General features: G+C 38.9%; 1 protein-coding gene across 3 annotated transcripts in view; it reads right to left on the bottom strand.

The window, feature by feature from the left end:
* The window catches only part of CBFB (core-binding factor subunit beta), a 56,372-nt gene that overhangs the window by 7,868 nt on the left and 22,285 nt on the right, over positions 1–26,219 (bottom strand). For 2 of the 3 annotated variants that reach the window (XM_081106853.1, XM_081106855.1), the window contains 2 exons: positions 18,220–18,336; positions 6,192–6,287 (listed from right to left, as the gene is read on the bottom strand). In XM_081106853.1, coding sequence (XP_080962979.1) covers positions 6,192–6,287; positions 18,220–18,336 — 213 coding nt within the window. Of the gene's footprint in view, positions 1–6,160; positions 6,288–18,219; positions 18,337–26,219 lie in introns of all 3 variants that reach the window. The other variant, XM_081106854.1, reaches the window with a different exon arrangement.

The raw sequence follows: 26,219 nt of genomic DNA, 5'->3' as shown, positions 1-26,219 counted from the left end.
CAACTTATTTGCTAATGCTTTATAACTTAACCAATGATACCAGTTTCTAGATACTAGAGAAAATCTCATTCAGCACTATCACTTTGCAGCTGAATTAAGAACAAACAGTGCCATATTAAGTTTTAGGTTAAGAGACCAATCAAGTGAAAGCTGTTGCTAGTTACAGAGTGTGTACAAGCTGCTATCGAACTGATGACAGAGGTCTATTTTTCATTTACCTATGACCAGAGCATGTAGCCTGTCCCTTATTAACCTCAATATCCCTCAACAAAAGCCAAAAGTAAGGTATTTAAATTATAGTTACAGAGATATGTAACCTGAAGAGAACTGTCATAGGTAGCATGTCAACATTTTCAAATCATTGGAGAAAAGGCACTGGGCTAGTTCTACGTGGCAACAGGCAAATAATAATGGTTCCACCCATGAATTGCCCCGTCTCACCAGGCATCAGGACCACCCACTGGAACCAGCAAGAAATGGGCAGGCGCATTTCATAGAATAAATGTCTGTGATTATTTTAATTATTTATTTTAAAAACATATATATGTATATTTTTGTACTGATTTCAGAGAGTAAGGGAGAGGGAGAGAAAGATAGAAACATCAATGATGAGACAGAAATATTGATTGGCTGCCTCCTGCACACCCCCTACTGGGGATCAAGCTCAAAACCCAGGCATGTGCCCTTGACTGGAATCGAACCTGGGACCCTTCAGATGCTCTATTCCAGGGGTGGGCAAACTTTTTGACTTGAGGGCCACAATGGGTTCTTAAACTGGACCGGAGGGCCGGAACAAAAGCATGGATGGAGTGTTTGTGTGAACTAATATAAATTCAAAGTAAACATCATTACATAAAAGGGTACGGTCTTTTTTTTTTTTTTTTTTTTTTTTTTTTTTTTTTTTACTTTTATTCATTTCAAACGGGCCGGATCCGGCCCGTGGGCCGTAGTTTGCCCACGGCTGCTCTATTCACTGAACCAAACGATGCAGAGCTATTTTTTCTTTTTAAAAGTCTACATTTTTTAAAGTCTACAGAACAGTGCACAAATCATAAATATGTACCTTGGTGAGTTTTCACTAAGTGAACACACCCATGTAACCAGCATCAAGAAATAAAACATTACCAAAACTTGGGAAGTTCCCCTTATACCTTCTCCCCAAAAGTAACTGCTATCTTTATCTCCAAAGAATCAAGAAAAGTGCAAAATCTTTTATTGTTAGAGAAATATACAAACAGCCCAGCCAATGTGGCTCAATGGATTGAGCATAGTCTCATGCACCAGGAGGTCACTTGTTTGATTCCCAGTCAGGGCACATGCCAGGATTGCAGGCGCAATCCCCTGTAAGGGGCGTGCAGGAGGCAGCTGATCTCTTTCTCATTGATGTTTCTACCTTTCTCTCTCTCTCCTTTCCTCTCTAAAAATCAAGAATAAAACAAAAAAATATTTAAAAATACACAAACAACCCTGGCCAGTGTGTCTCAGTTGGTTGGGCGTTATCCCATGGATCAGAAGGTTACTGGTTCAATTTGAGGTTGGGGCCCATGCCCAGGTTGCAGGCTCAATCCCCAGTGGGGAGTGTACAGGAGATGGCTGATCCATGTTTCACTCTCACATTGATGTTTCATTCCCTCTCCCTCTCTCTCTCTAAATATTAATTTTAAAAAATACACAAATCAAAAAACAAACAAAACCAGAATCTAAAGTAGCTTGGCAAAATAGTATCTGAAGTGAGGCTATGCCTGCCTTTATTGAGAGTCCAGGTACGGTGTGAATCAAGGTGCACAGAATGAGGTGAAGAAACTAGCTTGCACTGAGCCCCAATATAAGTGTTAGATACTGAGCAACCCAGGAGGAAAGGCGTTAGCCCTGTTTTACAGATGAGGCTCAAGAAAATAGGCAGCTTTCCCAATGTCATATGGTAACCAGTAATGAGGTTAGGATTTAAAACCAGGGAAATCTATTAAAAACATCTTGTTCATTCTTCGATATCAAAGACTCTCAAGTTACATGCTGCCAACTATTAGGTTCCCTGAAAATACCCCACCGACTCTAGAGGGAGACCAGGATAATCTCTACCCCTGACTCACTGAACAGTGTTCCTGTATCTATTTTATCTATTGGCATTCTGTATAAAATTTCAACTGGAGAAAGGATTTCACATTTTTTAAAGCAACCTATATGCCAGAGACTATAGACAGCAAGTTATAAAGTCTTCAATTTTCACCATTCTGTATTAACATTAAAAACAAATTTTATTTCTTTTCTAAATAGGTAATATACACATGATATAAAATTCAAAAGGTACAAAAAATAAGTAGTGAAAAGTAATCATCCTCCTGTGTGGCCCCTAGATACCTGATTCCCTCTGTAATTTCCAGTTTCTTACTGTATCCTTATTAGAGAGGCTATGGACATTCAAACAAATATGTGTATGTATTCCTTTTAAAAATACCCACAGGGTAATAAGATATTATTATACACAGTGTTCTGTTCTTTTTGCATATCATTTTACTATATACCAAAGATTTAACAGTACTTGGACACGGTTACTAAATAGTGTTTATTCATTTCACTATGGTTTTTTAATTGCCAAATTAATGATAATTTGTCATTACCTCTAAAAAATAAGAAAATATCATACTACTAAAATACCCTTTTACAAAAAATTAGAAAAAGAAAATGCTAAATCCTACCATGGATGATGCATTAAAACTTTCTAAATTTTACAAATGGTAAAATAGAAACATGTCCAATGAATTTTTTAAACTGATTTCAGGTTAAAAGATTGGCGAAAATCAACCGAAACCGGTTTGGCTCAGTGGATAGAGCGTCAGCCTGCGGACTGAAAGGTCCCAAGTTCGATTCCGGTCAGGGGCATGTACCTGGGTTGCGGGCACATCCCCAGTGGGGGATGCGCAGGAGGCGGCTGACCGATGTTTCTCTCTCATCGATGTTTCTCTCTATCTCTCTCCCTTCCTCTCTGTAAAAAATCAATAAAACATATTAAAAAAACAAAAACAAAAAAGACTGGCAAAAATCAAACCCATTGAGCTATTAACCACGTGGGGTTTTGCTTCCTGCTGTTAGAGACCTCAACCTTACACATATATTAAATGCTCATGAGCACCACAATTACAAGTTTAGCATACCAGGGCCAGAGGTCACAGAGTTATCCAAGCAGGGGTGGGACATCCCTAAGCCTCTGTGCTGCCAGGATCTCATGCTTCCAAGGACTATCTACTACTGGGTTACTACCACCCACGAATTACCATTGCTCCTTGGACCCCATCTCACCAGGCATCAGGACCACCCACTGGAACCATTATTATTCTCTTCTGTCTCAGCCTTTTCTTTTCCAGGTAAAATGATTTCTAAACTCTCCTGGCAGATTTTATTTTTTAACTTAATCATCTTTATGGGTGATGTGGAAATTCATTTCCCAGTGCTAGCCTGTACTTGTGGAGACCTTTTGGTTAGGAAACTGATTTAAGCCTTCTTTCTTCCTTCTATTAACCAACTATTTAAAAGAAAGTCAATTAATTTTTCTCAGTTTCTTCAACTGTAATAAGAATGTTAAGCTGAATGTAAGAAAACAAATTGTTTTAAAATAAAATTGTGATAAAAAATATCAAAACTGAAACAAACAAACAACAGAAAAGAAACTTTGTTCCATTATATCAGGGGTCCTCAAACTTTTTAAACAGGGGCCAGTTCACTGTCCCTCAGACCGTTGGAGGGGCCAGACTATAGTTTAAAAAAAATCTATGAACAAATTCCTATGCACACTGCACATATCTTATTTTGAAGTAAAAAAACAAAACGGGAACAAATACAATATTTGTATTTACATGTGGCCCACGGGCCATAGTTTGAGGACCCCTGCATTATATGATATTAAGGCCTCTTACAGTACTTTAATTATGGGAAGAAAACATTTTTAATGTTCTCCTTTTAGGAAAAAGGAGGTAAACTGCAAGAAAACAAGCTGACATAAGGAATTTGTTATGGATTTTTTTTTTTAAGGGAAGTAAAAGCACAAACTGGTAGTTACAAATAGTTACAGAATAATCACAGAGATATAAATAACAACATAGAGAATATACTAGTATAGTCAGTAATATTATAACTAGAGGCCCAGTACAGGAGATTTGTGCACTGGGGGGTAGGGGTGAGGGGCGGCGGGGAGGGCACCCCTCAGCCCGGCCTGTGCCTTCTCGCAATCCAGGACCCCTCAGGGGATGTCTGCCTGTCAAGGGGATGGGGCCTAAGCCGGCAGTCAGCCATCCCTCTTGCCACGGCAGCTGCGCTCACCAGCTGTGAGCCCAGCTTCTGGCTGAGCAGCGCTCCCCCTGTGGGAGTGTACTGACCACCAGGGGGCAGCTCCTGCGTTGAGCATCTGCTCCCTGGTTGTCAGTGCGTGTCATAGAGACCGGTAGTTCTGCTTTCAGTCAATTTGCATATTAGACTTTCATTATATAGGATTATGTATGGGGCAAGTTGGGTTTTTGAAATATTGGGGGATCACTTTGTACAATATATGATTGCTTAACCACTGTGCTGTACACCTGAAACTAATACAGAGTAATATTGAAGGTAAACTGTAATTCTAAAAAATATATATAAGTAAATAATAAAAAGGGAAGCAAAATATACATATGCAGAGTGCCAAAAGACATACATACCCCAAACTCCCTTAAGTAACTGGTAGTGCAAGCTCAGGAGTCTGATTCCTGCCCAATTTTCTCGATGAGAATTCTCTACAAGAACTGATGTTTTAAATTATTGCCATAAAGACCTACAAGATCTTAAATCATTGATGAAAATATAATAATTTTTTTCTGTGCTCTACGTCATAATGCAAGGAAAGTGCCTGATACACTTTAGAGAACTAAAAGGATGTTCTTATTAGTCATATAATTCAATTAACTGGAACCATCACTGGGTAGAGCTTTTAGTGTGAAAGTACTTTAGATCTATTATTTATTATAGGCATACACATACCAAGCACCATACTAAGTGCTTTACAAACATTTTCCTATTTAATTCTCACAATAATTTCTATGAGAAATCTCTTAAGAGAGATTGGCAAATGATGGAGCAGGAGTCTCAAGTAGGTCTGACTGTGAAGCCCATGCTTTCAAATCACTGACAAAAAACCAACTGGAAACTATCCGCACAATAAATTATTTGGTACTCCCATCAACAAACTATATTTTTATTTAAACAAATATAAACACACACATATAAACTAACACATCAAAATGTTTTTCTTCAAGTAAAATTGTTTATAAGAATAATCAAACTAATCCTAGCTCGGTTTCTCAGTGGCTAGAGTGTTGCCTCAAAGACCAAAGGGTCGAGGGTTCAATCCCCTGTTCAATCCCCAGCCCTGGTCAGGGCAATGTCTCTCTCTCACATGGATGTTTCTCGCTCTTTTTCTCTTCCCCTACCCCTCTCTAGAAAAAGGGTACTTTGAAATATTAAATTTTTCTCTATAAAGAGAATACAAAAAAAATGACCAAAAATTATACTGCTACAAAATCAACACAAATATTCACAGACAAATTAAATATAATATTGCAAAGAGTTTTAACAATGTTCTAAAAATATGTTTTCTATGATAAAAGGTATTTTAAAACAAAGAATCTGAAAAATAATTAAGAAAAAATAGGTAGCCCTGACCGGTTTGACTCAGTGGATAGAGCATCGGCCTGTGGACTGAAGGGTTCCAGGTTCAATTCCCATCAAGGGCATGTACCTTGGTTGCGGGCACATCCCCAGTAGGGGGCGTGCAGGAGGCAGCTGATCGATGTTTCTCTCTCATTGATGTTTCTAACTCTCTATTCCTCTCCCTTCGTCTCTGTAAAATATCAATAAAATATATATAAAAAAAGAAAAAACAGGTAAAATATTTGGATTGATGAATTAAGAGAAAATACACATATGGTAAATGCTTTTTATAAAAACCACTAAGTGAAGAATTCATGTACAACCTTAAAATTAAGGCAAAGTTTCTTTATACCAAGTACATTTAATAAGGACAAAATCATGGAGTATAACTATTGAAAATGAAAGCCAAAATTAAATTTAAACTATTTTAAAACATTATGCACAAACGTCACAAATAGAGCCTCAGAGTTTGGGGGGAAGTACTAACCAGATACTGCCAGCAGCTGTGAAACTCTCACCTCCATTTCCTCCCGATGAGACCTGTCTCTATCTTCAAATTCACGTGTCCTTCTCCGAGCCTCTTCAGAGGCGTGTCGTGCTAACGCATCCTCCTGCTATCAGAAGAATACAAGAAATAGATATTTTAATTTATAATAAAAACTCAAAACTGGAGGGTGCTTTACTTGGGGAAGGAAAAAACAGTAGAATATTCCTTAAAACATCAAAACCATAAAAAATTAATGTAAAAGCTACTTTAAAAAGAAAACTCAGTATTTTCATGTTTTATAGCACACTTTGGAAATAACTAAAAATGCTCTTCCCTTTTCTTTCCCTACCTCATCCTATTCATCAAAATAAAATCACGATCAAGTCAATATTTAAACCATAGATGTAAAAGAAAAAAGTTGGGTATATACATCTATAATTGGGATAAGACAGGCCACGCCCTCCAATTATAACACTAAAGCCAGAAATATAAAAGAGAATATTAACAGGGTGATACAAATATTAGAAATTTCTAAACAAAAAAAGTAAATAAAATTCCATGGGCTATTATTAAAAAAAATGTTTGTAACATAGGACAAATCTATCCTAATCCTTTCTCAACTAATGGATAAAGATTTGCACATGAAGGAACTCCACATACCTCAAACTCACCATGTCTAAAAAGGTAACCAATTTAACTTTCCTCCTTTACCCTTCCTTAGTCTAAGTTAGTGGCACCACTTATTAATTTCTGTCAGAAACCGGAGCCACCTTTGACTCTTCATTCTCCCCTGTCTCCACAGAGCCAATCAACAACCAAGTCCTATCCATTCGACCTCCTAAATATTTTTGGAATCTTTAGTCTCTTTTTTATTCCTACATTTTCCTAGTTCAGAATCCTAAGATCTCTTACCTAAATTATTGCAAAGGTCTCCTAAACAGTCTCTTCCTGCTTCTTCTTCTTTTTTTCAATATATATTTTATTGATTTTTTTATAGAGAGGAAGGGAGGGAGATAGAGAGTTAGGAACATCGATGAGAGAGAAACATCGATCAGCTGCCTCCTGCACATCTCCCACTGGGGATGTGCCCGCAACCAAGGTACATGCCCCTGGCCGGAATCGAACCTGGGACCCTTCAGTCTGCAGGCTGAAGCTCTATCCACTGAGCCAAACCGGTTAGGGCTCTCTTCCTGCTTCTAATCTGTCACTCCCTAACCCACCACAAAGCCATATTCTACAGCACAATCTGACTACAATACCCTCCAACTTAAAAAATCTCTGACCATTGCTAGAATACACATTAGAGGCTAATAATTTCTTTAGGGAATTAGATCACAAGTTGTGCTTCATTTCATCGTGTAATTTTCCTGTACTGTCTACAGCACAGGATGCTCAACCTTTGCAGCTACACACTCCTCAATAATAGGATTTCCAATAGTACAATTGAAGAAACTAAAAGATCAAAAACAATACAAAAAAAGTAATCAATATTCACCTTCCTAGATTCACTGCAACAAGGGTGGCCAGGTAACTTAGTTCTTAACCAATGAGAAAGAAACATAAGTCAACCCAATGGGGCTTCTAAAAAGTCATTTAAGAGACATTTCATCTGGAGAGGGAACCAAGATGGCCATAGGTAAAAACGCCTGTACTCGCTGCCCCCCACAACTGCTGGAGAGCTGGCTAAATGGAAGTCCTACAACTAGAGACGTAAAGAAGAAAGCACACTGAGACTGGTAGGAGGCACAGAATGGGCTGGGCTGGCACCCATGTGTGCCACATTTTTAATTGGGAGGGAGATCTTTTCTGCGGGAGGTCGCCCAAAGGAGCAAGGGGTCTCAGACCCCCAAGCCCAGGGTCCCAGAGCTGGGAAAAGAAGTCCCCATAACTACAAGCTGTAAAAACCAGCTGTTCTTCTTAAAATGCCAGCACCATGAACTGAACTTGCAAGGTCCTGCTTCATCTGAGCTCCAACACCAGGGCGAGGCTCTGGGGGACACATTTGTCTGGCATCCGGACAGGAACTTGGGGGTGGCTTTCTCCCAGAAGGAGGTACTCACAGGGATCATTGTTCCTGTGCTGGGATCTCCCCAGTTGCAGGGCTGACTGGCAGCCATTTCTGTTTGCTCCACCCTGGTGATTCCCTACAACCCCACTTCATCCAATTTACAACTCCACTCAAGCTGCTTGCAGCGGCTTTTATATTTGAATGGCCTGTCCTTGAAAATCTCAAATAAGCTGCAGTTGGGTCAGGGAGCCCCCAAAACATCAATAAAAGGCCCAAGACCTGGCACCAGCACCAGCCTGCCTTGCTTCATACTGGGGCTTATCTGGGTACTTCAAACCCAGTACAAAGAGGAGGAATCTGTAGATCTCTCGTAGCTCCTGCTGGGTGGCCCTAAGCAGTGGATGACTTTGCATCTCCCTGGAGACCCAAGAGCCAGTGTACCTACCAGTGGTCAGTATCAGGCCATACCAGATTACAACTCTACACATCCATAAGCGACACACTCAAGGGGCAGACTCAGTGAGCACCAAAGCCCCCCTGAAGCAAGTCCTGCTCCATAGGGGTGTCTCCTGCATAGCAGCTCTCCCACTGTTAGTCACAGCTAGTCCTCAGAGCAAATTGGCCTGAAGGTCAATTCCTCCCAGTGACACCAAAAGCTATCAAGTCTCAACTACAACAAGACTGTGCTAAGCCACTATAGCCAGTTTGGCTCAGTGGATAGAGCGTCAGCCTGCAGACTGAAGGGTCCCAGGTTTGATTCCGGTCAAGGGCATGTACCTTGGTTGCGGGCACATCCCCGGTGGGGGGTGTGCAGGAGGCGGCTGATTGATGTTTCTCTCTCATCGATGTTTCTAACTCTCTATCCCTCTCCCTTCCTCTGTGTAAAAAAAATCAATAAAATATGTATTTTAAATTAAAAAAAAAACTGTGCTAAGCCAACAAAGGGGTGCACCTAGAGTTCCCAGCTCAGGTGACTGGGGAGGCTGAGTCACTGGGTCCTAGAGGAGACCTACTATACAAGGCCACTCTACCAACTCAAGGAGCCATAGCTGCTCTACCCAATACATAGAAACAAACACAGGGGAGCAACCAAAATGAAGAGACATAGAAACATGTCACAAATGAAAGAAATGGAAGAAAGCAAACTACTGGGCATAGAGTTCAAAACCACAGTTATAAGGTTACTTAAGAATCTTCTAGAAACCTCCAGGGATCTTAGCGAGAATGCCAAACACATGGAAAAGGACCAGCCAGAAATTAAGCATACACTGACTGGAATAAAGAGTAACATACAGGATTCAATAGTAGAATAGAGAATTCTGAGAATCAAATCAATGATTTGAAATCTGAGAAAGCAAAAAACACCCAACCAGAAGAGCAAAAAGAAAAACCCAAAAATATGAAGATAGTGTAAGGAGCCTCTGGAACAAGTTCAAGCGTACTAACATCAGAATTATGGGTATGCCAGAAGAAAAAAAGAGAACAAGATATTGAAAACCTATTTGAAGAAGTAATGACAGAAAACATCCTCTACCTGGTGAAAGAAATAGTCCAGGTAGCACAGAGATTCTCAAACAAGAGAATCCCAAAGAGGACTACACCAAGACACATCATAATTAAAATGCCAAGGGCTAAAGACAAAGAGAGAATCTTAAAAGCAGCAAGCGAAAAGCACTTAGTTACCTATAAGGGAATGCCTATAAGACTGTCAGCTGATTTCTCAACAGAAACTATGCAGGCCAGAAGGGAGTGGCAAGAAATATTCAAAGTGATGAATAGGAAGGACCTAAAACCAAGATTACTCTGCCCAGCAAAGCTATCATTGAGAATTGAAGGTCAGATAAAGTGCTTCACAGACAAGAAAAAGCTAAAGGAGTTCATCACCACCAAACCAGTATTATATGAAATGTTGAAGGGTATTCTTTAAGAAAAGGAAGAATAAAAAGAAAAAGATAAAAAAATATGAACAAGCCGAAACCGGTTTGGCTCAGTGGATAGAGCGTCGGCCTGCGGACTGAAAGGTCCCAGGTTCGATTCCGGTCAAGGGCATGTACCTTGGTTGCGGGCGCATCCCCGGTGGGGAGTGTGCAGGAGGCAGCTGGTCGATGTTTCTCTCTCATTGATGTTTCTAACTCTCTATCTCTCTCCCTTCCTCTCTGTAAAAACTCAATAAAATATATTAAAAAAATATATATATGAACAAAATGACACCAAATACATACCTATCAACAACTGAATCTAAAAATCAAAATAAAAAAATAAGAAATGTAATGAACAGAATAAACTGGTGAATAAAATAGAATCAGCGGCATGAAAATGGAACAGACTGTTGATTCTCAGAAGGGGGCGGGTGGGGGGGGCGGGAAGAGATTAAACAAAGATCTTATATGCATACTAGAGGCCCAGTGCATGAATTTGTGCATGGGTGGGGTCCGGCTGGCCCTGCCTCTGATGCGGGGGTGGGCGCGACTGAGGATGGGGGGACCAATCAGGGATGGGTCGATTGGGGGTGGTGCTGGCCGCGGGGAGGGACCGTGGGCAGTTAGCTGGCCGGCCCCACACCCTAGCTGAACTCCTGGTTGAGCTCCCAGTTGAGGGGACAATTTGCATATTAGCCTTTTATTATATAGGATATGCATTACCTATGGACACAGACAATAGGGTGGTGAAGGCCTGGGACAAGGCGGGAACCAGGTGGAGGGAGGCATGGGGGGAAAAAAGAGGGACATCTGTAATAATCTCAACAATAAAGATTTTTTTTTTTTAATGGGAAAAAAAAGACATTTCACCTGGGGAATGGGAGGGGTAGAGTTAGAGGAGGGTGTAGGGTGGATAAACGGTGATGGGGGGGGGGGGGTGAAGGGAGACATTTCATCCTTCCTCCTTCTAGAAAACTGATGCAATGCCCAGAAATAGAGCAGCCAGCTTGCAAATATAATAAGGACATAGTCACACAATGAGCATAGTACAGCAGGAAGATGAAAAGACCTGGAGCCCCTGATAGCATAATTAAGTGCTATACCAGGCCTGGACCATGTGCTGCTGGAGATCTTGTTCCATGTGATAAATCCTTTGTCACTGAGCAGAGTTAATACTTTGTCCCAGGGCAATATATTTCATTTCTCCAAGCCTCAGTAAACTGGGCATAGTAATATTTACTTCACAAGACTGTTGCAAAAATTAAATGAGACAACATATTTTAAAAGTGCTTAAGTACACACTGAATTAAGTCTTAGCTATTATTTTGCATTTATAAATATGTAAAATTTACACATCTGTCCAAACATAATTACACATACCTGCTGTATTCTCAGAATGTACTATATAAGCCAGAAGCACCTGCAAAGAAACACTGTTCTCAACTCCCAGGGGATTTCTATTACTTAGCTAGATGTCAACTAGTACACACCTGCTGATAACAGTATACCCCTTCTGTCCTGTGCATTCACTCATTCACTTTCCCATATTTCCAGAAATATTTAGTGCGTCTTTATTATGTCCAAATCACTGTGCTAGGTGTCATGGATATAATGTGAGGGAACCAATGGTGCTTTTCCTAACAATTTCTGGTCTAGTGAGGCAGGTGGACAATGAACAAATAATTACAAAAATCAATATGTAATTATCAACTGTGATTTTGTCCAGTACAGGAAAATTAACACGATGAAATGAGAGCATGAAGCATGAGATGTGATCTAATTCCCTAAGGAAATTATTAGCCTCTAATATGTATTCTAGCAAAGGTCAGAGATTTTTTTAAAATCTAACATGAAGATTTTTAAAAAATGATTTTTTAGAGAGAGAGAAAGGCTAAGAGAGAAAAATTATTGACATGCGAGAGAAACATTGTTTGGTTGCCTCCCATACACTCCCTGACTGGGAATTGAACCTATAACCTTTTGGTGTACGGGACAATGCTTCAATCAACTGAGTCACCTGGCCAGGGCAGTCAGAGATTTTTATTTCATTAAAAGAAAAAACAAGTATTATTTTTAACAGATGTAGGAAATTAATTTATAATTCCAGCTGTGTCTTGGTCTCTCCTAGTGAGAAATGAAATATATGTGCATTTGGCTCAAATAAACTCACAAAAATTCAAAAAAAGAAAGAAAGAAATATATGTGCAGTAAAAAGTGTGCACTTTAATAAATGGTTAAATCTGAAAGACAATGAGCAATTACCAATGTTAACCTAATGCTTTCCTGTTGCAACCTGAATACATCCCTTTCAAGGTCAGCATAAAGGGCACTCGCTGATAAAACTACACGCTCATCCAGTAAAGTATGCTCAAATGGCCTTGGACAACTAACTACCAATCTCAAGTGGTAGCCGGAAAGGTTTTCAACATCCCGCTGCTTGCCAGCAACATGTTCTACTAATCTTTACTCCATGGTCTATACTACAATCCGCACAAAGTAGTCAGTTAGGGTCATCATAAAAGGTGGTTGGGTATACGTGAAATCCATGTGGGAAATAAAGATCCAGCAGTGCTTTCATAGAGAATATACAGAATACTCTGACCATTCTTGCTGCAGTGAGTTTGTCTATATTATATTGCCTAAGTCTATAATTACATTTATCTTACAGTTTGGTAATACTTACCTTTCTGCAGCAATGAATTTTAAAATGCAAGTGCATGTTTAATGAAAAATTAAGAATCAAATTCATTTACAAGAATGTCGATGATAAATGTAAAATTTGCATAAAATAATGACATTTAATATTCTGTGTGGATCAGAATTATCACTGATCACATGAAAACCAAAAGATAAATCTGCTGAAGAAGCCTCATCATGCACTTCAAAGACTACAATTTAACAAATGCACTTGCACATGGTGCATTTAACATCATTCTGTAGAACATAACTTTTCAATTAAAACAAATGACCGCCGAAACCGGTTTGGCTCAGTGGATAGAGCGTTGGTCTGTGGACCGAGAGGTCCCAGGCTCGATTCCGGTCAAGGGCATGTACCTGGGTTGCGGGCACATCCCCAGTGGGAGATGTACAGGAGGCAGCTGATCGATGTTTCTCTCTCATCGATGTTTCTAACTCTCTATCCCTCTCCCTTCCTCTCTGTAAAAAATCAATAAAATATATTTTAAAAAAAAAACAACAACAAAAAACAAACAAACAAAAGAAATGACCCGCCCCAGCCAGTGTGGCTCAGTGACTGAGAGTCGACCTATGAACCAGGAAGTCATGGTTCGATTCCCAGTCAGGGCACATGCCTGGGCTGCAGGCTCGATCCCCATTGTGGGGTGTGCCGGATCAATGATTCTCTCTCATCATTGATGTTTCTATCTTTCTCTCCCTCTTCCTTCCTCTCTGAAATCAATAAAGATATATTTTAAAAAATACAAATAAAACATAGAAATCTAAGTTAATTTCATTCACATTCCCAAGCACATACAAAAAGCAAAACTGTTTATATGTTGGCTTCATTAACAGAAAAACTTGGAAAAAGCTAAAGGACACGAGTTTTACACCAATGTCATCAAATACCTCAAATACAAAATCTGCAAATTTCAACAATGGTTCAATTTTTCTAACCTGATCGTAGAATCAAAATACAGGCACACCCCATTAATTTTGTTTCATTTTACTGCACTTTTTACTAATTGAAGGTTTGTGGCAAATAATTACAACTTGCTAAAGGCTCAGATAATGGTTAGCATTTTTTAAAACAACTAAGTATTTTAAAAATAGGGCCCGGCTGGTGTGGTTCAGTGGTTGAGTGTCAACCTAGGAACCAGGAGGTCATGGTTCGATTACCGGTCGGGACATATGCCTAGGTTATAGGCTTGGTTCCTGGTGGTGGGCGTTGTGTGTGTAGAAGGCAGCCGATCAATGATTCTCTCATCATTGATGTTCCAATCTCTCTCTCTCTCTCTCTCTCTCTCTCTCTCTCTCTCTCTCTCTCCCTTACACTCTGAAATCAGTAAACAACAAAACCCCATAAATATTAAAATTAGGGTATGTACTAGTACATACATTCTTCTTTAGACATAATGTTATTGTACACTTACTAGACTACAGTATAAACATAATTTTTATGTACATAGGGAATCCAAAAATTGGTGTGACTTGCTTTATTCCAATAGTTGCTTTATTGCAGTGGTCTAGAACCAAACCCAAAATATTGCCAAGGTATGCCTGTAAAACTTTTGAAAAGTCATTACGTTAAAAGTAAAAACATCTTTCTGTGACTGCCAAAGTAAATTAAGAGTATAATGATGAAGCCCCAGGCGGCGGTTCGGTTGGTTGGAGTGTCATCCCATACACCAAAAAGGTTCGATCTCTGTATAGGAGGCAACCGATCGATCTATTTCTCTCTCTCTCTCTCAAAATCAATAAACATATCCTTGGGTGAGAATTAAAAAAAATAAAAATAGAAAAGAGTATTACAATGATGATAGGAACATCATCAGATGATAGGAATTTTTCAACTCCATTAAAATCTTTTGGGACCACTGTAGTGATTCAGTCCATCATTAACCTAATGTCCATACAAAAAATACACATAGCTTAAGGCTATGTTGTCCAATATGGTAACCGCTAGTTACATATGATTACTGTATACTTGAAATGTGGCTAGTCTAAATCTGTAAGTGGATTGTAAATACTTATTACTAATATAAAATATACCTAACTTTTTATGCTGACTGTAAATTCATATTTTAGATATATTAAAGTTAAGTAAAATATAATATAAAGTTAATTATAATTGTTTCTTTTTACCTTTTTAAATGTAGCTTCTACAAAATTTTAAATTATATTATGTGGCTTACATCTGAATTATACTGGACAGCACTGTCCTAAAATATAGCTTGATGAATTTTCCCAAACTAAATGTTCCATGTAACCAGATTTCATGTGAAAAAACAGAACAGTACCAGCATCTCAAAAGACTCCTTCTGCTCCATTCCAGTAACTAGCCCCCTCTCCCAAGGATGAACCACTATCTTTACTTCTATTGTTAGTTTTGCCCATTTGTATAAATTCATATAAATGGGTTCACACAGCAAGTGCTTTTTTGGGTACACTCAATATATTTGTAAAATTCATCCATAGTGGCCGAAACCGGTTTGGCTCAGTGGATAGAGCGTCGGCCTGCGGACTGAAGGGTCCCAGGTTCGATTCCGGTTTAGGGCATGTACCTGGGTTGCGGGCACATCCCCAGTAGGAGATGTGCAGGAGGCAGCTGATCGATGTTTCTCTCTCATCGATGTTTCTAACTCTCTCTCCCTTCCTCTCTGTAAAAAATCAATAAAAAAATTAAAAAAAAAATTCATCCATAGTGGTATGCTAGTTGGAATTTTTCATCCTCATTGTATTTCTTTGTGTGAACATATAGTTTAAACATTCTGTTAATGGGCATTTGGGCAGTTTACAGTTTCTGGCTATTACTAATAATGCCACTATACAAATATCCTAGTACATAGCTTGTGATGAATATACATAATCATTCCCATTGCATACCAGAGAATAGAAGTGCTAGTTTTCCAAATAGCCAACACATCAACTGTATTCCACATCCTTGTTAACGTTTGTCAAAGGTACTCTGAACAAAGGCAAAAATACCTATGAAAATGTTTCAGCTGAAATTTTTACAATTTGATTTTTTGAAATGGAATTGTGACTATCTTCAGTTTATCTCTTAGGTTACTTGGTATCTCAGTGTCTGTTAGAGTATCTGGTGTTCACATGGCAGAGAATTAGTAAGATCTCTTATCAGGACACTCATCCTATCACACCGGGGTCCCACTCTCACGGCTTAACTAGAGGCCTGGGGCATGAAATTCGTGCATGGGGGACTCCCCTCAGCCCAGTCTGCACCAACGCCAGCATCCCATGCTCCAACTGGCCTCTGGCCAGAGGCCCGCCCACCCACCCTCTGCGGACCGGGGTGCGCGGGACACTGGGCTCGTCGCCTGAGGGCAGATCCAGCGGTGCCTCTCAGCCACCGCTCCCCTCAGCGGGGCTGACAGGACCAGACACTCCAGCAGCGGGGCTGAAGGGACTGGGCGCCACCATCTTGTGGCTACGGGCGCTGCCATCTTGGTGATGGAGTGACAGTTAACCTGCATACTACCCCTTTATTAGATAGGGCTAGAGGCCCAGTGCATGAACTTCTGGGGGGAGGGGCCGCGGAATTCACGGTCGAGGGGACAATTTGCATATTAGCCCTTTATTATATAGGGTTAAACCTTAATTTCCCTATAGAAGCCCTAGGGGGTTAGGGCTTCAATGTATGAATTTTGGGGGAACACAACATTCAGTCCATAACAGCTGTAAGTGGTGGGGCCAGGATTCACAATTATGACTATGAAGCTTCTACTCTTAATTTCTACACTTACCTGTCTCTTTATAGATGATTTTGGGATGGAAAAAGCTACAGATAAGTGCTGACTATTGATTGGATGGTTGGAATCCCCTGCTTTGAAATTTCTACATTATGTAAAACCTATTATATTAATTATCACAACAGATGGCACTTACTTTGTAGTGATAAAGCTCAATTTGTGGACTGGGGCAACAAAGCTTGGAAAATTCTAAGTATGAGAAATGCTGTGGGTTAAACTAAATTTTTTACATATCATTCCAATAAAACATTTCAGTTTTAAAAGTCAACTCAATCTAAAATTTTCCCTTGTATAAACTAAATTGGTTATAACACTGTTTTGTGTTTGTCTGTTTAGTGACTTGCCTGGACCAATTCTGTAGAATCTGCTTCCTCAGCAGTGTGCAGCCTCTGATGTCACTACATATTGTTTTTAAGCCATGCTTTCTAGGGGTTGCCACCTAGAAATAATAAATTAGTGGTCAGCCAATGACTGGTGAGAAGTTTTGCCTAAATACCTGGAACTCAGTAGGCTTCCATCCTTTGTCATAGGATGTGTGTTTTGGGGGAATCTTGTAAAAGTGCAGGGAGCTTATCAGTCTAACCTGTGTTCAGCAAGAATTAGCTTCCTCCAAAGGTCCTCTTAGTTTTTTCCTGAACAGGTGTGGCTTTATATATGCACACAGCCTTCAGGACCATAAGGGCTATCTCTTTCCTAGATAACCCTAATAAATACCTGGCTAGTCTGCCATTTTATTGCTTCCTATAATATTAGCTTTCCTGGATTGTTTGCCAGAGACCTCTATTATTATTGAGAACATCCCTCCAAGCTGCTCTAAACAAAGTCAGCTCCCTCTGATAGCAGAATAAGGGCTGCCAGCCCTCATGCCTTGCCCTGCCTGCCAAAGGTAGAACTTGAAGGACCACAGAGCTGAAGAAAAAGATGGGAGCAGCTCCTGACTAAATTGCCAGGCTATTACTGTTGTTACTGAAATTCAAGTAGCTTTGTTTAAATAAATGCCTCTCAATTTATGCCCTTTGGTTAATGTCGAGACATTAAATGGTTTTGTTTGTTTTTTTAAACAATTTTGTCCAGTGTTTGGGGAGAGGATTTGCCAAGCTCCTCAATGTTGCTGCTACATTTTATTATGAACTCTTTTTTTCTTCCTCATAATGTGCTAAAGATCAAGAACAAATATTAAAGAGAACCATTTACTGGACTCTGAAGTAGCCCACTGAGCAGATTAGGGTAATCAAATGAAATTTTAGAACCACTGAAGGAAAAACTTACCTAAAACCAGGACCAGAATTTGTGTCTCAACATCTTTAGGATTCTTCAATATTATTTGAACCTGAGACTTTTTATACTTACTCTTTTTATTTATTTATTTTTAAAATATATCTTATTGGTTTTTTTTACAGAGAGGAAGGGAGAGGGATAGAGTTTAGAAACATCAATGAGAGAGAAACATCGATCAGCTGCCTCCTGCACAGCCCCCACTGGGGATGTGCCCGCAACCCAGGCATGTGCCCTTGACCGGAATCGAACCTGGAGCCCTTCAGTCCGCAAGCCGATGCTCTATCCTCTGAGCCAAACCGACTAGGGCTATACTTACTCTTAAAGATGGGGTAAAATAGATCCCCAGACACAGGCAAGATTAGGGATCTATAAAGGGACCACACTCAGTAAAGACTGAAGTCCTCCTACCTGGGCTCGCTCCTCATCAAATTCCAGGCAGCCCATACCATCCAGTCTCTGGAGATCAATCCAGCCTTTCCAGATAACACAGACTCCATTCAGAATCATTGGAGCCTTCAAATAGACCTAAGACACAGAAAAGAAGGGTGAAAACCAATCAGACACATGAAAAACAAAGATCAAAGTTACTTATGAAAACTGTGGTTTTCTTAGGAAATAAAAAAATAAATACAATCATAAAATCAAGAATTATAAGTACTAGTATATAAACTACAGCCTTTGACTGTATTCTATACATTAAATTAATCTGGTTTACCAGAATTTTATTTCTAGTTACAATTCTTCCAGATTATTTTTAAAAGAAAGTTTTTCAGATTTTGTAAAAACTATAGTAAGATGGTATTTGAAGTAAACATCATAGCTCCTCCAGCTGTAGCTAGGACAATCAAGTACTTTGCCTTGGTTTTTGAATCTTATTTTTTTAAATACATTTTTATTGATTTCCAAAAGGAAGGGAAAGGGAGAGAGGGATAGAAACATCAATGATGAGAGAGAATCACTGACCGGCTACCTTCTGCATGCCCCCTACTGAGGACCAAGCCCAAAACCTGGGCATGTGCCATTGACCAGAATCGAACCTGGGACCCTTCAATCCGCAGGCCAACGCTCTATCCACAGGTTTATACCTTTTTAATACATATTCATGTCATTCGCCTCCACTACTAAACACAACCATTTTTCTTGTTAAGGACTCCAATCAACCCGGCTGAACCAATTTCTACTTATATTGGAAAAAGCTAAAAACATAAAGTTCCATTTCTCCTCCCATTTGGACCAAGGGAAATAGTCTACAGTTATAGCTAAAACCGTTTAACCACACATTTCCTTCTGTTCTGATAAGTGCTCATTCCCTTCCACATTGTAAATTCAAAACTACACAGATATATATACCTAAGTCTAACAAGTGACTCTGACCTCATATTTGACACCTCACAAAACCTAAAAAACAATACCCTTCTATACTGCCTATTAATACAACTTGACTTACTATTTCTTCTAATCAAGATTTCCACCTACTCTTTCTAATGGAGGTTGAAGGGAGTGCCACACCAGGGAGGAGTATAACATTTCACCTCTCAATGTGCCTCAATATTTTAACTTCTTATATTAATTATAAAGAGAATTCTTCTAATGGCAGAGAAAGGTCAACTTCATAATCAGATTCTACATTCACCAATGAGTTTATATCTTTTAGAATCAAAGATTCCATAAATGTAGCTTATTCATATTAACTTCCACAGCCAAAATATTTTCCTTAAAAGAAAATAGTAAAAATTTTTAAAGGCCATTTATTACTCTTTTTTTGGGGGGGGGAGGGTTGTGAAATTATCTTTAATTGAAATATTTTCTTTTGTAGTTCTTAACTAGCTAGGCATTTCACTGCACCACTGTTGATGTCATCTATGATGTCATAAGGGTGGCAGTCTCAACAATGTAGCCCACAGTCTGGGTAATCCCCAGGATCGCATTAATGGTTCCAGAGCTCTCTAGCCAAATATTGGTGTTGCATCTGTCGGGCAATGGTGGCAAATCTCAGCAAGAGTGGTATTTCCACTGTGCTTAGGTTTTTTGCTTTTCTCTGTCTCTTGGCATACTACCTCCATCTGGGCCTTTCTGTTCCGATCAGTTTCACTGTAATCCTCAGACCCTTCCAATCACCAGTTGCTTTGGCAATTTCATCAACAACCTTTTTTGGAGACAGACCCAGGGGGCCAGGGCAGATGTGGCACTGACTTCCCCATAGTTGCACCTCAGATACACAACTTTAGTGTCCTTGGGGTCAAACTTCAGCTGGTGTTGGATGAATCAGGATTTGGGACAACCGAAGAAAAAGTTGCACCTAAGCCTCCTCCAAGCCAAAAGCTGAAGGCTGTTACTTTTTTATAAAAATTCTCTCATGACAAAGAAAACCACTGGCGTGTTTTGGGAAATTCTTAAATGGGTTCAGAAAATGGCTATAGTTCTTCATCAAGGCTAATGCAATGATTGAAATTATAATTTTAAATGATATTTAGATGATTCTGGTGATTTATTTAATGTTCACATTCAAATAAATAGTTTTATGTGTAGATCTTCAAAGTAAATGTTTGCCACTTTCATACATTCATGAATACCAAACCTCAAAGTACAAAGAAAATAAAATTTTGTCTCTTACCAGTTTGGCATTTTGTAATATAATTCAATAATGCCATTTAAACACTAAGACATTTTTCACTGAAAATAATGATGCCCTATTTCAAACTGTGAAAAGAAAATTTATTAAAATATGACTTAGGGATTAAACCCATTGTTCTAAGAACAATTAAGTATTTTATACAAAATGCATTCTATAGCCCTAGCCAGTTTGGCTCAGTAGATAGAGCGCTGACCTGCAAACTGAAGAGGCCCTGGTATGATTCCAGTCAAGGGCACATACTTGGGTTGCAGGCTCCTCTCCGGCCCGAACCCTGGTTGAGGCTTGTGTAAGAGGCAACTAATCAATGTGTTTCTTTCACATCGATATTTCTGTCTTTCACTCTCTCTTCCACTTTCTCTAAAAAAAAAAATCAATGATAAAATATCCTCGGGTGAGGATTGGAAAAAAAAAAAGATTCTAAAGCCTTTAAAATGGGTAAACAGATTAAACTAAGTATACACAAAAACAACAAAAAGGCCTGCTTATCTTTCCAAAAGTAAAATATCAGAGGATGTTTGAGACTTCACAGAAAGTTAGAAGTGACTATAGCCTCACATTTGTATTCTTTCAGAAATAAGGTAAAAGTTAGTATAAACAATTTTTAATAAACCCAAGCTCTAAATATCAGTATTTGTGATGTTATAGTCAAATCTAAATCACACATGATATCACTTAATATTCAAAATATGTAGCTTTAAATTCCATATCACTGTAGCAGTAGAGCTTCAGAAAAACATGTATGCACCATCAACTGTGGCATTAGACATATAATGAAATATTTGGCAATAAAAAGAAATGAAGTATTCATACATGCTACAACATGGATGAATCTTGAAAACATAATGCTAAGAAACCAGAAAAAGGCCATATGTTTTATGATTCCATTTATATAAAATGTCCAGAACAGGCAAATAGAGAGAGAAAGGAGATTAGTGGTTGCTAGGGGCTCAGGAGCAGGAAAAATGAGTGACTGCTAGCAGCTACTGGATTTCTTTTGGGGTGATGAAAATGTTTTTTGTTTTTTGTTTTTTTAAATATATTTTATTGATTTTTTACAGAGAGGAAGGGAGAGGGATAGAGAGTTAGAAACATCGATGAGAGAGAAACATTGATCAGCCGCCTCCTGCACACCCCCCACTGGGAATATGCCCGCAACCAAGGTACACGCCCTTGACCGCAATCGAACCTGGGACCCTTGAGTCTGCAGGCCGACGCTCTATCCGCTGAGCCAAACCGGTCAGAGCTGAAAATGTTTTGAAATTAGACTGGTGATGGTCACACAACTCTGAATATACTAAAACCCCCGGAACTGTAGACTCTAAAGGGGTAAATTTTGTGTATGTAAATTTTATCTCAATAAAACTATTATTATAAATTTTGCAATAGTTTTTATCTGTTACATAAGTAACACTTATGAGATATGTAAATGAAGATTTTTGAGTAGGCAGTTGCAAATGGGATTCTAGCACTCTGAGAAAAGATACGGGCTGATGATGTTAAGTCTGGCAACCATCAACAATACAGTGCCATTTAACTCTAGAACAATGGTTCTCAACCTTCCTAATTCCACGACCCTTTAATACAGTTCCTCATGTTGTGGTGACCCCCTATTTCATTGTTACAAATTGAACATAATTAAAGCATAGTGATTAATCACAAAAACAGTATGTAATTATATATGTGTTTTCCGATGGTCTTAGGCGAACCCTGTGAAAAGGTCGTTCCCCACAGGTTGAGAACCGCTGCTCTAGAAGAAAGGGTGAGATTCCCAAAGTAAGTAGGAGAAAAGGGGGAGGGCCCAGGAAGAACTCGGAAGAAATCCAACTTTTAGATGCTGGGTAGCAGAAAAGAACCCAGCAAGCATGCTATAAATAGCCAGTGAGAAAAAGAGAGAAACATGCAAGGAGCCTAGGGGCTAAAGGTTAAGTTATAGGTCTCCAAATAAAAATTTCCCCTTTGTTGGATGCCTTTAGATATCTAAGGGCACTCGTAATTTTTAGCCATGCTTTTATTTAAGGCAGTAGTTCTTAGTCTAGAGTTCAAAGAACCTACGGAAGTTTGAGTTTATGGATAAGTTTAAAAAAGACCAGAAACCTACTGAAATTCTGTGTAAAATTACATATGTAGTGCATGACAAAATATACGTTGGAATCAGATAAAACCTGGGTTTAAATTGTAGCTCTAACAGTGTGTCTGATATAAATTATTTAAGTTTGCTCATAAGCCTCAGATTCCTCACATATAAAACCCCTAAATAATGCCTTTCATAGGTAATAAAAATTAACTCAATGCACATAAAATTTATGAAACATATAGAGTACTACAGAAACACTGATTCCTTACATACACATTTCCACCCATGTTTTACATAGTAACTTCTTTTCAAGGGAAAGAAACCAAGTTTTCAAGACAATAAATAGTTGTTACCACCAATTAACCAGCAGACAAGCAGTGACACTGGATGGCCATGGGCACCCAGGAAAATAAGATATTCCATTAAGGAAGAGTTTTTCCTGCCTTTTAGTTATAATCATTTCTGTAGTCTATTCTAACAGATTCCTTTAGAAGATACTTGCTTCTGACTCATCCTCCTTTAGCCACATGCCCCACCGGTTCATAAATGCACAGTCATCTGCTCGCCTGTTGGATAATCACTAGGGTCAGTCATTCAATCTTGTTTGCCTGAATCATAACTGAGTTGCATGTAAGTGTAAAAAAAAAGCTTCTTCCACAGTGATTTAATGTAACTGACCAATCTACTTCCTACAGTTCAAATATCATGAACTTGTGTGTGTGTAACTACATATACACACCTACTCAATAAAATGTGTTAACCAAACAGAAAAATCCATCCTAAATTTCATATGGAATCTCAAGGGACCTTGAATAGTTAAACAATTTTTAAAAAGAACAAAACTTGAGGACTCACACTTCCTGACTTCAAAACTTACTATGCTTTCAATGCTGATAGCGCTCTAGCAAACATGGTTGAATGTTTCTAAAACCTGCCAGACTTTCTGTAAGAAGTGTGGCAAGCATCAACTCCACAAAATAACACAGTACAATGACAAGGATTCTCTGTATGTGCAGGGAAAGTGGCATTATGACAGGAAACAGAGTGGTTATGGTGGGCAGACTAAGCTGATTTTCTGCAAAAAGGGTAAAACTACAAAGATTGTGCTGAGGCTTGAATGTGTTAGGCCCATCTGCACATCTAAGAGAAGGGTGGCTATTATAAGATGCAAGCATTTTAAACTAGGAGGAGATAAAACAAAGGACCAAGTGATCCAATTCTAAGCTTCACGTTTTGTTTTATTATGTAACAATAAAATCTTGATATGTTCACTTCAGATAGTTGCATTTGGTCTTGTGGAGAGGGAAATAAACTAGTGTTATTAATAAAATTCGCCTTACGGGAAAATTTATGCTAAAAAAACTACAAAGCTACAAAAATCAAAACAGCATAGTATTAGCATAAAAACAAAAATATAGAACCCATGGAATAGCATAGAAAATCCAGAAATATTCACATAGTCAAATAACTTTTGCCAATGGTGCCAAGACCATTCAATGGGGAAAAGAATGGTCTTTTCAACAATTGGTAGTAGGAATATGCACATGTAGAGTAACAACCCTATCTAAAACGATATTAAAAAATAAACTCAAAATGAATCAAAGACCAAAAACTATAAAACTTTTAGTAGCAAACATTGGATAAAAATTTCATGATATTGGATTTGACAATGGTTTCTTGGAAATGATAACAAAGACACAAGTAAAACTTTATTTTAAAAAAATAAATAAATTGGACTTTATGAAATTTAAAAAATGTGTATGTATCAAGACACTATCAACAGAGTAAAAAGGTAACCCAAAGAGTGGGAGAAGCCCTAACTGGTTTGGCTCAGTGATAGAGCGTTGGCCTGCGGACTGAAAGGTCTCAGGTTGGATGCCAGTCGAGGGCATGTACCTCCTACCCAGTAGGAGGTGTGCAGGAAGCAGCTGATGGATGTTTCTCTCTCATCGATGTTTCTAACTCTCTATCCCTCTCTCTTCCTCTCTATAAAAAGAGAGAGAGAGAGAGAGAGAGAGAGAGAGAGAAAATATTTGCAAATCATATACACCCATAGAGGGATTAACATCCAAAATGGGCAAAGGACTTGAATAGACATTTTTCCAAAGATACATACTAATAAATGGCCAAAAAGCATTAAGAAAAGATGCTTATCACTAATCATGAGGGAAATGAAAACCAAAACGACAATGGGATACCACTTCATACCCATCAGGATGGCTACTACCAAAAAACAGCAAGTGTTAGCAGGAGAAATTAAAACCCTTATGGTGGGAATGTAAAAGAATACAGCCATTGTGAAAAACAGTACGGCAGTAACTAAAAAAAAATTTAAAAATAATTACTATATGATCCAGTAATCCAACTTCTCAGCATATGCCCTAAAGAAATGAAGGCAGGGTCTCAATGACATATTTGTACGCCCCTGTTGATAGCAGCACTATTCCCAACAGCTAAAACATACAAATAACCCATCTCCATCAATAGGTGACTAGACAAGCAAAATGTGGCACACACATACAATGAATTATTATTCTGCCTTTTAAGGAAGTAAATTCTGCAATATGCTACTACGTGAATGACTCTTGAGGACATTATGCTAAATGAAATAAGCCAGGCATAAAAAACAAATACTATATGATTCTACTTGTATGTCAAAATTATGGACAGAAAGTAGAACGGTGGTTGCCAGGATAGGGGAAGGAGGATAATGGGGAGTTATTGTTTAGTGGGGGATAGAGTTTCGGTTTCATAAGATGAAAAGACTTACGGAGAAACTCCTGTGAAAAGGAAGGCGGTCATGGTAAGCCTAGAATCAGATAATACAGAGCAACCCACTCCCTCTGATCATTTTCTCTTCCAGATCTTTAGCATACTGTGAACACTGGCTCACACTTTGCCCCATGCCCTAACTCTAGAGCAGTGGTTCTCAACCTTCCTAATGCCCCAACCCTTTAATACAGTTCCTCATGTTGTGGTGAGCCCCAACCATAAAATCATTTTCGTTGCTACTTCATATCTGTAATGTTGCTACTGTTATGAATCGTAATGTAAATATCTGATATGCAGGATGTCTTTTCACTGTTACAAATTGAAAATAATTAAAGCATAGTGATTAATCACAAAAACAATATGTAATTATATATGTGTTTTCAAATGGTCTTAGGCGACCCCTGTGAAAGGGTCATTCGACCCCCAGAGGGGTCGCGACCCACAGGTTGAGAACCCCTGCTCTAGAGTGAGCCCTAGTTTTTTCACAACCCATTCACGACTCTGCTCACAAACTTGCTGAGAATGGCTTGTAAAAATTCTCAGGGTTCTGGCTGCTGAGGCTCAAATGGCTAAGCTTTGTCCCAGGCACCAAGAGGTAACTGGTTCGACTCCAGGTTAGGGTACATGCCTGAGTAGCTGGCTCGATCCCCAGTGGGGGGCTTGCAGAAGGCAGCCAATCAATGTTTCTCTCCCTCTCCCCCTTTCCCTTTCATACTCTCTAAAATCAATAAAAACATATTTTTTAAAAAATTCGCAGGGAAGCTGAATCCAGACTTGACTCAGATTCTGTTCAGCTTATCTTCTAGGAGCTTTCATGTTAGGATGATACTGCAATCCTTTATTTACATTGTCATGAAGGTTGTGCTTGCTGTATTGTTTTTTCAATGGAACAATCCATTGGTTAGAAATACATGCATAGGAAAAACC

The sequence above is a fragment of the Myotis nattereri genome, assembly GCF_964212035.1.
Source record: "Myotis nattereri genome assembly, chromosome: 15".
NCBI classification, from domain to species: Eukaryota; Metazoa; Chordata; class Mammalia; order Chiroptera; family Vespertilionidae; genus Myotis; species Myotis nattereri.
The sequence above is the reverse complement of the archived record's forward strand: the minus strand, read 5'-3'. Positions and strand labels throughout refer to the sequence as shown.